At 37.4% G+C, this 13,755-nt stretch overlaps 1 protein-coding gene across 6 annotated transcripts in view; it reads right to left on the bottom strand.

Moving 5' to 3' along the window:
- LOC124158029 overlaps positions 1-13,755 on the bottom strand; it is a 37,508-nt gene that overhangs the window by 5,051 nt on the left and 18,702 nt on the right. For 5 of the 6 annotated variants that reach the window (XM_046533175.1, XM_046533176.1, XM_046533178.1 and 2 more), the window contains 5 exons: positions 11,985-12,293; positions 8,446-8,613; positions 7,918-8,022; positions 3,938-4,043; positions 2,858-3,084 (listed from right to left, as the gene is read on the bottom strand). In XM_046533175.1, the coding sequence (XP_046389131.1) occupies positions 2,858-3,084; positions 3,938-4,043; positions 7,918-8,022; positions 8,446-8,613; positions 11,985-12,293 (915 nt within the window). The remainder of the gene's footprint in view (positions 1-2,857; positions 3,085-3,937; positions 4,044-7,917; positions 8,023-8,445; positions 8,614-11,984; positions 12,294-13,755) is intronic. The other variant, XM_046533180.1, reaches the window with a different exon arrangement.

The raw sequence follows: 13,755 nt of genomic DNA, 5'->3' as shown, positions 1-13,755 counted from the left end.
ACTCGGTACAATTAATAAATCTACTATCATTTTCCTCCCCGTAAAATTGAATGGTACTTGAAATGAGAGTATGCTATTTAGCCCAATTTGGAGATTAGCCATTACATTTTATCTCTGAACACCAAGGAGCACAGGTAGGCGCAGCTTAACTTTTTACCATTTGCAAAAGGAAGTGGTGACAAGCATTTTCGATTTGTTCTGAGCAACATGTTCTGCACAGGATTTTTTATAGCTCTACTGAAAATAATTTTTTTCATTGTAAATGGCATTGACTTAAAATGATGTATCTAGGGGAACTATTATTACGGAACGATCACAAAAACTACTCCTAGAAATGGATTAGGCTTTGCTGACACAAAGACACCCATTTCTTAGACGACTGTCAATGTATAGTCATCCTGTTATGAGTCTCACAAAATGTAAAATTTCTTCCATTTCTATTTTCCGCACTTTCAGCGGTCATAACATTGTTATAAACAGATAAGGTATACCGGGGTAAGTCGAACCCCATATTTATATAGTTGACATTTCATTAAGTACTGTACATTGAATTGACATTCAATTTTATTAATATTCTAAATTCTATTTGAGAAATATATGCCTGAAAGTCAAATGAAATATAATGCTCCCATACATATTTCAATGTTTTCCTTCCTGGAACGAAGAACTTTGTGTAATTTGTAGTTAGCATTTACACCTGCCCCAATGATTGGAGCAAGTGTAACCCAAGGCCTGTTCATCTATTAATTATAAAGCAAAGAAATATCAATAAGGTGAGTGGAAATAATTCAACGACATTCAATAGCAATAGAAATGTAATTTCTCATTACTTTTCATACATTTAACTCAGAGGAATCAAATGACATGTCAAATTTGAATGTGCCTCGCTTCTCAAGTGCTGGAGGCAATAGAAATTGAAAATTTTCTTCAGGTTGAATTATTCTCTTGTCTTCAATGTTGGGCCAATGAAATGTTGATGTTGAATACAGAATGAAGTCTTTGAGCAAATTTCACTGGTAGAAATGCTTTCTTTTCCGTCAGCTGTTCAACAAACATTTTTATTTTCTTCTTATGAAAATTTTTTACAAGAATCCTGTCACTCACCTGTACTGTTCATAAATCTCTTTGCATTACATTCGTGAAATTATCTTCTTCAACCATTTCTTTGATATAGCCTTCTATTTCATAGTCATTAGTTCATCATCATAAGTCATTTAAGCATTCCTCAACATAATCTTCATCACTACTCTCCTCAAGATGCACAACTGTATTTTTATTTTTTTCACCTACTTTTCAGATTTTCTTTTAGTTTTAGAAATGCCTCCACCTGATGTGATAACTTCTCCCCTCCACATATTCTATTTCTTTCACGCGTAACCCGTAATTCTTGTTCTACTTTCTCCAGAAGTAACTCCTCAAACAAAATCCTACGAATGCTTGGTGTTGGGACAGGAAGGTCGTTTGAATCAGAAATGTCGTTGTTATTGGATGTTGACGGCAGAGCTGTATGAGGCTCTTCGTGTGTTACTGCTAATGGCTAATGATAGAGATTGGTAAGTTTCTTCACAAGTCTCTTCTAATGGTGGAGATGAAAGAGCTTGTACTAGTGTCACTGTTGGTGAGTGATGAATGCTTTCATTTTGGCTTTGTTGCAACTTTAACCATCTGCTTATATACCTGTGGTTCACTTTCCACAAGAATTACCTAACTAGAAAAAGGAAATATCCAAACCTTTTCTGAAGCAAATTATTTGACTACTAATATTTGATAATGGAAGTGGAAACTAATGGGTTACACTTGCCCCAGTGACAACATAATCTGGGGCAAGAGAAACCTATACTGATTTCGCTCATAGTAACATAATCTACCACCCTCTAAGTGCATGTTAAGATATTATTTAACTCATACTTACTGATTAAATCTCAATGTAATCCTTAAATTTCTTGGTGCAGTAATCATAAAACGATATGCCACACTTGGTCACTATATGAGGAGATATGATGCACTTACAATTAATAGTGTATTTCAGGATCTCTACTGAGAGTTTTGAGTTGGCAGCGGTTCCCATGTACTATCAAAAGTAGAGTAATGAAAATCTCGCTAGGAGCACCTATTTACTTATATTACATATTTATGTGACGTTAGCCATACGTTCCACTTCCCCCAAATTTATACTTCCCCGGTGTACCTTACTGATTTTTTTGCTGGCGTTTTATTTGGTAGCCGTAATCATGGGTTGTTAATGATTTTTCCACATTATTTTGCAGTACTTTCGTCGAAAAATTACCAAATTTACACTTACCCCAGTGTACTTTATTTAAAAAGTAAATACATCAGTCAACAGCACTTTGATGTTATGACTACGCATTGGTATATTGGTTTTATTTATAAACGAAAAATTCCACTTTTGTCAGTGAAAAGAGGGTTTAGGAACCACTGAGCGGCGGCGCCCTTCGAGGTGCTTCCAGTACAGATCATTGCCGGTTGCCTAACAGAAGGCACCCCTTGGATTGCGGTGCCCCTAGGCACGTGCTTATTTTGCCTTACGGTAAATCTGTCCCTTCACACACACTATGTAGTTGACTTTTAGACTTTCTAATGCTATCACAAGGTGGAAGCTAGCTGCTCCTGAGCAAATTGCAACTCATTTTTGACCAAAATATAGAAGTTTGATTGGTAAGATTAAACTCAAAGCCTCAGCACTTTTCATTAAGATGAGGGAATAGCTTATTTTGGTTTTCTATCTGCCCTCCCCTTCTGAGAATTCTATAGTAACTTAAATTTCCTCAGCTGTCGGTCGCCCCCTCTGAATTAGCCATTCTCTCTGTTCATGAGCATAAGCATATTTTCAACTTACCTCTAAGTCACTCGCATCTTCCGCTAGCTGCCCCACACTATCCTCTGTAGGATGGCCGGCAGAGCACGGTACTTGCTCCTCTGCTGAGAACCCTCCAATACTGTCAATCCCATTGGAAGCCATTTCGGCAGAATCCTCTGCCCCTCCCTGTACTTTAGCCTCCATGTCAACCGACTTGTGTCTCAGGGCAGTAAACTCGTATGAAACCACTTCATTGCTGCATGCCACTGTGGATCAAAATGAAAAGAGGATGAGTCAGGTTGGTTCTCTTCGATTCTTTGGTCCAATTGTTCTTGAGGTTGGAACCATTCAAGCTTTGAGTATAAGTTCCAATGATCTGTCATCACGCAAATTACTCTTCATTCGTAATCTATCATCCACTATGCTCGTGAGAATAAGTGTCCTTCGTGCTAAGAGGGATTTAATCAAGTCCATTTCACAATGACCAGCAGAGTACGTATTGTGATTATGCAGAATGTCTTACGAATAAATATTTAAATTGGATATTAAGTAAAGATACACGGTAATGTGATGTAAATAATAAGTACATAATGATACATGGTGGCGGAGGTGGCCAAATAACTTAGGAGTAGAAGTGAGTAGATATGTACAGTACATATACTAATGAATAAGGGTATGATATTGCTGAGACATTCTGGAGGCGTTGGGCACTGGGAGAAAATACATAATCAGATCAGCTACTCCAGGAGTATACATGAGTGAAGAGGGTTTTGAGGCAAAAATTTTTGCCATGAAAATAATGTCAGTTGGTGATGATTCAGAATTTCAAAAAAATATTATGCACTAACAATGGGGCAGACAAGTGACTACAATATGTATCAATTTTTTTTAAATCTTCAATATTGGTTCTTTTCAGCGGTGAAATAGGAAAATGAATTCATGACTCAGCTTCACAAAATAATTGTGATTAATCAAAATGAGATATATAGTTGTAAAACATGAGTAATGAAATCTATACAACTTTACATTGATTATTCTATGCATTTCAAGCTACAAAAAGGAAGCACTTAAGTTGTGTCCATTGACACTTGACTAACGTGCCTTGAAGAATTTACACACCTATTAACTGAGAGGTTGGCTGCCAATCAATGATGTACAGAACTTTGGATCCAAAGTATGCTCTCTTGTTTGGGGAAGAAATAGCAGAAAAATTAACGTGGATAACCTGAAATAGTACATATTGTTAAAGTATTACCAACTGCATCTAACAATAATAATAATAATGCTTTATTAGTCCAGAGATCAGGATTATACAATAATTACACGGATATAGAACACATCAGGTTAAACATAAAGTGGTCAACAACGTGCAGGTCACTTGTTAAACATTGCTAAAAACTCATCAATCGAGTAATACATTTTTAGTTTCAAGTACCTTTGCATGTTACTATTAAACAAAGCTACCCTTTTGTGAGCCTTGAGCTCAGCTGGCAGTTTATTGTATAGTTGAAGGCCCTTACAACTAGGAGCAGCACCTGTATTCCTAGTGCGTACATAATGAAGATAAGTGCAGCTGATCAATCTGTCTCGTGGAATAATGGTGGAATCTAATACTGTAACTTACATCTATTTTCTGCAATATTGAAGTAAATTCATAAGTGGTCCATAAATTGCAATGTGATTATTCTTAAAATTTCTTCTTTTAATTCTATTTCTCTGGAAAAACATCACCAACCTTGCCTTAAAACTTAATTTTCCATTTTTAAGCAGCCCATAGTATTTTTTTTTTGCCGAGGAAAGTGAACTAAAGGTCTTAAATATTCAAAATATATAAATGGAGCTTCAATACCACTCATCAGTAGTTGATGGGTCCACTTTTGAGAAGATATTATTTATAAAATGCAAAAAATCTGTGTTTTTCATTGGATTCTATAAGTAATAAGCTTGGAACAGCAAAAAAAGTTGTGTTATTTGACTGAAAAGGAATAATGGGTTAGGATGTCACTGATATTGGCATATTTTATCAAGAAAAAATTCTCTCTAATCAAACTTCAGAGACAAATAGTCTCTGCCATTGATAACCTTGCAATAGGGTAGTTTGCTTATTCAAAGAAAACGAAAAGCATTGATTGCGATTTGTTACCCACCATTAGTGTATTCATAATATACAAAGTATTTGGTTTTAGAAATACCGGTTTAGATGAATGGCAATGATCAATTTTTATCCTCATTAGAAAATGGCCAGATCGGCGCCCATGCAATGCCACTCCAAGTGACGTCACATGGACCTGGTTTCAATACGAGTAGATAGGAGTTTTACATCGTCTGAGATTACCAATGCATGTATGAGGCACAGACTTCAGGGAAAGGTCTCTTAATAATCACTTATTAAAACTGGCTGAGGTCGGAAAGTTTTCTTCGTTTGATAAGGTATTAATAATCCTAATTTAAGCCAAGCGCTACCAGCTAGCAGGACACTCAGCTACCTGCTAGCATCCTGCGTCGTATCAGTGCTAAAAGCCTTGCCCCAAGGTCACCTCACTTGTGGCAGCGGGAACCAGAGCAGCGTCACACGGAGATTTCCCGGCATTCATACTTAGCTGTCGCGTTTTCGTGTGCTTGAAAATTTTCACTTTTCATTTAATCGCGAAAAATAGATATCGTCATTCAAAAATCTAAATGCGTGAAATACGTACTCCAAGAGTAATAATCTTTCGATTTAGGCAAAAAAAAAATAATAGGAAACCACCCTATTGCTCTCCCAGAAAATAATGATCTCAGCTCCTTAACGGTACCAACCAATAAAAAACAAAATTAAGTACATATTTCTACTTCAAGGAAGATTTTTTTGTTTAAGTATACCAGGACTAGCCACGGTGATAACTTTTACGGAGTTACCCGCAATGCACAAATTGTGCAAAAAAATCCACAAGAAAAATCACAGGGGAGAATGACGCCTCGGTAGCAAGTTTGGTTGATGCCTTTTATCTATCTGCAATAGTACTGACTTTACAGCAACTGCTTAAGAGGTTATCATGTTTTGCAAATGTAATAAATGGTTTCATCAAAAAAAGGCACTATCATGAACATTTCGAGGCTCATTTTTAACTTCCCTAACTCTTTTGAGATGGTGGAGTTCTCTCTTTAGCATGAATACAGCCCCAAGAGATCTTCAGTCCTCTCTGTATGGAGTATTTATGCATTTGACATTTGTTAAGAAGGGTCTCGGGGATAATCACATGCTCTCAGCTCCAACCTTTTTTGATCCTTCCTAGTGGGGACTGCATTATTTCGGATTCCGAGAGTAGTTGGGCTTCCTCCTTTCGCAATTTATAACCCTACCAGCAGCATTGGTTCACTGTCAAGTCATGCTTTGTTTGTATGAATAATCTATATGGATAATTGTTGCTTGCAGGTAAATTTCAGACTTCCAAATGAATTCCTTGTTTCGTTCTGAGAATTTTCAAATTTTGAACGAAGCTCTACCATCAGTATTAACGGATTTAATGCATTAACAATCTCCATGTCGAGTTTTATACTAAGATATATGTTAATATTTATGGTAGATTTGTTAAAAAATTGTAAACGCTGCTCAAAAGACAAACAATTCAATTCTTTGTTCATATATTTTTAGAAAGAAGCAAATATTTATTTAGCAAACTAACTGAATGAACAATTGTATGACTGCGGTCGCTAGCCACAAAGAGGGGTAATATAAGACGAGGGGTCCAGGTACATGCTCCCAGATTTCAGTGGTACGGTCTGTGTTTCATTCTGTTGGGTCCCGAAACTAAGACTATGCGAACCCACGAATGTCATAAAAGGAGGAGAGCACGGAAACTTTTGTTATTGGCATTCGTCTGCCTGCATAAGAAAATCTCAGTCGAAAATTTGTGGCTTTCGTCTCCCGGGTCAAGAACAGTCCTGCCGCATATTTTCACCGTTAGTAGCGAAAGGGTTAACTCTATATAGAATGTGTGTGCATTTGGACAGTTTGAACCCTCCAGTAATTTGAGTGGTCAACCAGCAGATTCCCATGGCATTTTGGCTACTTTGTAGACATTGTGTGAATGCGGTTTAGACACCCTCGTGACAAACAAATCGTCTTATTTCCTCGAATTGTTTCTTTTTGGAAATCAAGAATTTTTTTCTCTGCATGGGCCGCTTTCCGACACGACGAATTTCCACGGGCTGCCAGTGGTATCAGTACTGGCAAACAAGAAGATGTGGCCTGGAAACGCCAACTGTGTATGTCACATGGATAGCCTGGCTTCGCTTTGAAGGCAACGATGTCACAAAATAGCAAGATCTGACATATTCGTCCTTGACTCCCTAATTCGTAGCCTCATTGCTTGAATGACACTAATGTTTTTTTAAACATTGTAAATTGCATTGCAGATTGTGCAGTTGCAATTTAATTTAATGATAAAAATGTCTTTAATTGTGTAGAAACATTTTTATTGACACAAAGGGAACCATGTGCGTGCACTGTGATGTGAAACTATCTCGAGGAAGTGCGAAATCCACCTCACCGCAACTGAAGCATTTGCAGGTGAAACACAAGTCAGTATGTGATGAGAAAGTAACAAAATTCAAGGGAAACTTATGTGAGGAATATTAAAATTCAGTCAATGGTGTATCAGATGATTGAAACCTACATATTTTCATTTCCAAACGCAAGCGTAACAGTTTAGATCCTGAGTGTGTAAAGATTTTATCGTTTTTAAAAAATAATTTGAAAGCTTATAAAAATGATTTTTAATTAGTAAAAATATTAAAATGTGTATGATAATCTAAAAAGCACTCCTTTGATTGTATACACCCAGAAGAAACTTGAATAATTACTCCATTTTATAGCAGGAATTCAAAAATGAATTTGGATCCGAAAATATCCGATGATCCGGGTCCAAAATAAATCCGGGATCTGTCCTTCCCTACGTTTACTAAATGAGCCACATAAATAACTTTACACGGGGGTTTCCCTTTCATTTCTACAGATAATCGGCACTCTACCATCACTGCACCACTAAGCCATTATCCACAGAGGAGACACAGAAATATTTCCTCAGGTTAAATGAATGGTGTTCATATTTACACACCTGCAGGCAACAGAAATGATCATGGCATCCATCATTGTTAGTTTTCCAAACTCTGATTTCAGCACCTGAACATATTGTCAGCAAAATCATTGAATCTGGTCTCTTCTAGAAAAACAATCAAGAGATGTAGGTGTAATTTTGCATTTAAATACAAATTTCTCGAGTAGTTGATTTTTGAAATGTAGTTTTTATGAGGCATTTATATTATGAATCTAAAATACAACTGAAATATATTTTTCCCACCTCCGAGTAAGAAGGCACAAAAATTTTCCTTGTCATTTATTCAAATGAGATAGAGAGAATTGGAAAACCTGCAGGTTTTTTATTTCAGTTGCTTAACTAAGAGCTTTAAGATTAATTTATTTAATCCACATTAGGGCACACATCCCAAACACAGTTTTCTGGTTTTTTTCATAGATGAATAAAAAATGCCAATTTTCAAATAATTATATACTTTAAAAATATTTTCAACGCACACTGAGCCTTGCCTCAGCTGAAGGGCAAAATACAAACCATGCACATATTTACCACAAAACTGATGTCCTTAATTGGCTGTTTGTGACCAGTGAGGTTGGAGGTCACTTTTTTGGGGTCATAAGGGTTCCACAGACGAACTATGCCATCACTGCTGCCAGTGGCTAAGAGGTAGCAATCAAGGCCCATTTCATTCTGCCACAAATCAAAGCAGCTAATGCCCTACAGAGAGTATGAGGGACAAGTAGGGAACACCATGTAATTTAGACATTAACTTACGTACACATTTGGTGAGATTTGGAATCATTCCCTATAGGTAGATGTCCGTGAAATTTGCGAGACGTGATATCATGAAATAATGCAAAATAATGCGAAATCGGTAAATAAAAACAAAACTTCACATTTTTTTCTGCAATTTTCGGTGAATTAGCGAAAAAATCACATCTAATGAGTCATAATCTATTTAAGCCTAAGCCTTCATTTTTTAATGCTGCTGACGTTCATTTGCTCTACCTCATTACAATGCCAAGGTCAATTGGCTTGTTAAGTCTCTCGCATAACGCATCTGCGTAATATCGCTTATCGTAGTGATTTCTCCACCAGAATTAGCCGTTAAATTTATCACAGTCTCTCTCTTCGATTCCTATGAATCAATTCTGAAATATTTAGAAGGAGGCACTTTCTCACCTGAAGAATAGGGTAGTTTCCTTCACCAAAGAAAACGAAAGGCATTGATTGCGATTCGTTACCCACCATTAGTGTATTCATAATATACAAAGTATTTGGTTTTAGAAACCCCAGTTTAGACGAATGGCAATGGTCAATTTTAACCTCATTTGAAAAAGGCCAGATTGGCACCCATGCGATGCCATTCCACGTGACGTCACAGGGACCTAGTTTCTACTCGAGAGGATAGGAGTTTTACATCGTCTGAGATTACCAATGCATGCATGAGGCACAGAGCTCGGGGAATCGTCATAATAATCACCTATTAAAACTGGCTAAGTTTCCTTCGTTTGATAAGGTATTAATAATCCTTATTTAAGCCAAGCGCTACCAGCTAGCATGGTACTCAGCTACCTGCTAGCATCCTGCGTCGTATCAGCGCTCAAAGCCTTGCCCCAAGGTCACCTCACTTGCGGCAGCGGGAACCAGAACGACGTCACACGGAGTTTTCCCGGCATTCATACTTAGCCATCGCGTTTTCGCGCGCTTGAAAATTTTCACTTTTCATTTAATCGCGAAAAATAGATATCGTCATTTAAAAAGCTAAAAGCGTGAAATGCGTACTCCAGGAGTAATAATCTTTCAATTTAGGCATTAAAAATATAATTGGAAGCCACCCTATTAGATATTATGAATAAAAAAGTGCTGAAAGAGATTTAATGCGGCCGCAGAAGAGCGGAAGCACATGCTCCTGCACCCGGCATGCGAGTGAGTGGTTGCGTTTTGTGGTTGGACTGTTTTTTTATCGTAGTTCCAGCTTTAAATATAGAATGAGGGAAAGGAATTTTAAAATGCCAAAAGCTAGTAATACCGCTCATACCAGGGCAAGTGAATTCAACTCAGAAGAATTTATGTGAAAGACAGAGTATTACTGTGCAAAGTTTGCGATAAAAGATTTGAATTTGAAAGATGTGACACGTTGTTAAAGCACATCAGCAACGATACACATATATGTGCAAAAGAAAGGGGACCCGCAAAACAACAGCCATCATTTGAATACTCAGTCAAAGAAAGAGGAGGAGCTTGTTGTTGCTACTAATGAAGCATTTTTAAAGGCTTTGTTTGGTGAAGAGAAACTTGACAATCCAAAAATTCTGGAATGGCTCTTGAAGTATATGCACACATATAAGGTAGTGGGGAGTTGCCGTTTGCCTATATTGTATTTGCCAAGACTACATACTTGAACCATTCATATATATCTTGAACCAATATAACTTGAACCATTTGAAATTGAAATTTATTCCTTGTATAATATACAGAGCTTCATTTAGTTTTATCAGAAATTTTGTACAATCGAAATTGTGTTAAATGTTATGTAAAATGCTCAATAAAAGTATAAGTATTCATGAAACGTGTACCATAAATTAATAAAACGCCTATAAACGAAATTGGTGTAATTGTAGCATTATAATAACACCACCAAGATTTTATGTAACATCCAAATCACTTGGTTTTAAAACAAATTTTAGCAAAAAATAAAACCACTTTCCTCTACCTAAAGGGAATGATTCCAAATCTCACATATGCAAAAACTGGTAAAAAATGGCAATCATAATTTTTTTAAATTAATTAATGAGACAGTTGTACTTAAGGAATGCCAAAAAATACAAAGACAGAGAAAAATGCTAAACTGAAACACTGTGTTGATCACACTTTGAAAGGAAGTCCGATTAACTGAAAATTACTGTTTACAAAAACCTTTGAGGTCAAAATTACACATTCATACATTGCAAATACATTATATGTATGTACTGTATGCACAAATGCATTAAACATTCTAATAACTAGCATAAGATAGCCATGAGAATGATTGTACCCAAGATATACCTTCCTCTATCTCACAATTTAACCTTAAAACCAATTTCACAGCTTTTCCTCACAGGGTAAATATGATTCCAAAATATGTAATTCAATCTTCAGCCCACCACATCGTATATACTGTCTGAAATATCACCTAGGCACCATTGAATAATCGTCACTTCTGGAGTCATATGGACACTTGTTTGCAATTGCAAGCACTCAACTGCTGTTGAAGATGATGCTAGTGTGGCATTTTTCAGTGAAAATAATTTCTGGTACCCCCCAAACATTCCTCTGAAATCCTCCAAACTTATCCGCAGAACTTCTACCGCTAAGGACTTTACGCGTTAAGGTTTTTCGCTCAAAGGAATTTTGCACAAAGGTCCTTCGACTCAAAGGCTCCGAGACTCTTTAAGTTTCGGAACTCTTGTCTTCGAAATCTGCCCTTCGAACCAGCCCTCTAAACCAGCCCACCTGGAGATCAAGACTTGTATAGCAAGTATGGCAGATGAAAACCTGCACCTGGAAATCCATAGGGAGGGGGTGTTGAGGCATGAGAATGCAGTTTGGAGTAGACTTGGACATTGCAGTAATCCTCTGCCACTGTTCCCAGTTCCGGCACTCCTCTTGCTCACGGGCCTTCGTTGTGGTGACATTAGTCAACTTGAGAGAGTGATTCTCAACTAATTTTTGGTGCTGATAGGCAAACACAGCTTTGTACTTAGTTTTTCAATTATTGATAGAGTTCCTTTCGAGATTATTAGTTATCATCGTTGATTATTGGAATACCTTTGATTTTGAATATTGTACCTATTGGAATACATTTTGATTGAACATGACTAGTAATTTTGTCACAATTGTTTCTCCGACTGCTAATTATTATTCTTGTTTTGTGGAGTCTTTCCCTCATCCAGTTAGTGACGGACAATCGGAGTTCCCTGTGCCTGGGATTACGCTATGAATCCCCAAGATTTAAGCACATAACACCACACTAGACACGTAACCCACACAATCCTAGATTGGGCATCAGAATAGGGTCAATAAATGAAGAGGCCATTTTGACTTACACTGGGTATTTTGAAGAAATAAGGGGCAGCCCTGGAGCTTTCAGTCTTCAGAATGAGAGAACTCCCACCTTGAGCAGGGCAGCCCCTACCAAATGACTTGCTGAAGGGAAGGCGATCCATACTGCAGCACGAGGCGACCGCAAACGGAGTGCTGCCACAAAAGGACACTTGAGAAACTGGACCCTTGTGAACCCTCCACGCCACACTTAGCTGCACATACTTGCAGTGAAGATTCTCCTTTGTGGTACGCATCCTCCCATCTCGAACCTCCGATGAGCTTTTTATGATGACCATTCCCCTCTCCAAGTCCTACAGCAAATACATCAGAAGATGCAGCAAGCACATGTAAAAACAATTGTGTATAAAGAGTCAGTTGATGTCAATTGAAGTCCAGCCCAATGCCAGCATACGTCAAATGCTATCCAGGTGCACAATAATTAAGCCAATGAGTGTCAATTCACTGCTGAGTGTGAACAGGCTAAATTCATATGAGGACAGAAAGGTTTTAGAATCAAATAAATAGCGAAATGCTCCTTAGCAAAAAAAATATCAGATGAGTTAAATCCATTCTCTAGCAATTTTATAGAAGACAAAAAGCTGGCTCATTCACCAGAGCCACTTGCTAAACCCCAGGGGAGATAGGAGAAATACCGTTTCCTACTCAAATTCTAGGGAAATAGCTTTTTGGTGGGACAAACATTTTAGAATTTTCAATCAAGCATCAAGTATTGATGAGTTGCCGAAGTAGAATTAAAATCAATTAATCAAGGCCCTAGACAGGCATTGAATGGTCAAGGGTTTCTAACTCCTCCAAAATAATTGGGGAAGCAGTCTTATACGTGCACTCCTCAGGATGAACTTGCTCCCCGCAATGATAACTCACTTCCTACAGTCATCAAAGCTAGAGTTCCCCTACGCTCAATTCTGGCCCATTAATTTCCATTATTTTTACAAATGATTTACCCAGTAATGCTTCCTTGAGCAATGTAATTTTATATGCTGATTACACCACCATTCTGACAACTGGTGGACACATGGATAATCTTGCTGCAGACAACACCAGAACCTCAGTCAATCCTTAGCTAGAATGATGTAAACTAATTGATTTGCAACTAGCCAATAAAAAAATACCTCACTCCAATTACATACATACATAAAAAGCACTCCCCAAATCTTTCCAGCGTGCTCCAGAAACTAGGCACACAGACCATTCATCCGCTTCCTTCCATGAAATCTCTGGGCATTCTCATCCAAAGATCTTGGCTGGGCACCTAACGTTGATGTTCAGACTTAGAAAATTTCATCTGGTACTTACATAATTACAAAATTTTCAGTAAAAACCTCAATTGTGGCACTTAAAAATGCTTTACCATGCCAAGATACATCCATTTCTACACTATATGGTATAGCCGTCTTGGGTAAAGCAGCCTACCTACTGCTACAAAAGCTTTTCAGGAAAGAAGAGAACTGTTCAAGTTATAGCCAGCGAACATGAAAGGTCTCATCGTAGACCTGTGTTAGAGAAATTTAAAATCTTGACCTAACTTTCTCTCTGCATAATTAACTGTTTAAATTTCATTAAAATATTTTTAAGTGCTTCAATAAAAATATACGCTCACCACATCAGAACAAGCAGAGATATTCAGAAAAGCGATTCTGGCAGTACCTTTTTGCAAGGGGTCTTTTGTATTCAGCAGCAAAAATATGCAGCAAACAACCTACTCCTTTTATGAGTAACTCCCATTAAAAGTTTAAGTGTGCACTGAAAGTA

Source organism: Ischnura elegans, chromosome 4 (assembly GCF_921293095.1).
Source record: "Ischnura elegans chromosome 4, ioIscEleg1.1, whole genome shotgun sequence".
Taxonomy (NCBI): Eukaryota; Metazoa; Arthropoda; class Insecta; order Odonata; family Coenagrionidae; genus Ischnura; species Ischnura elegans.
Note: the sequence above shows the minus strand (reverse complement) of the source record. Positions and strands in the feature narration are given on the sequence as shown.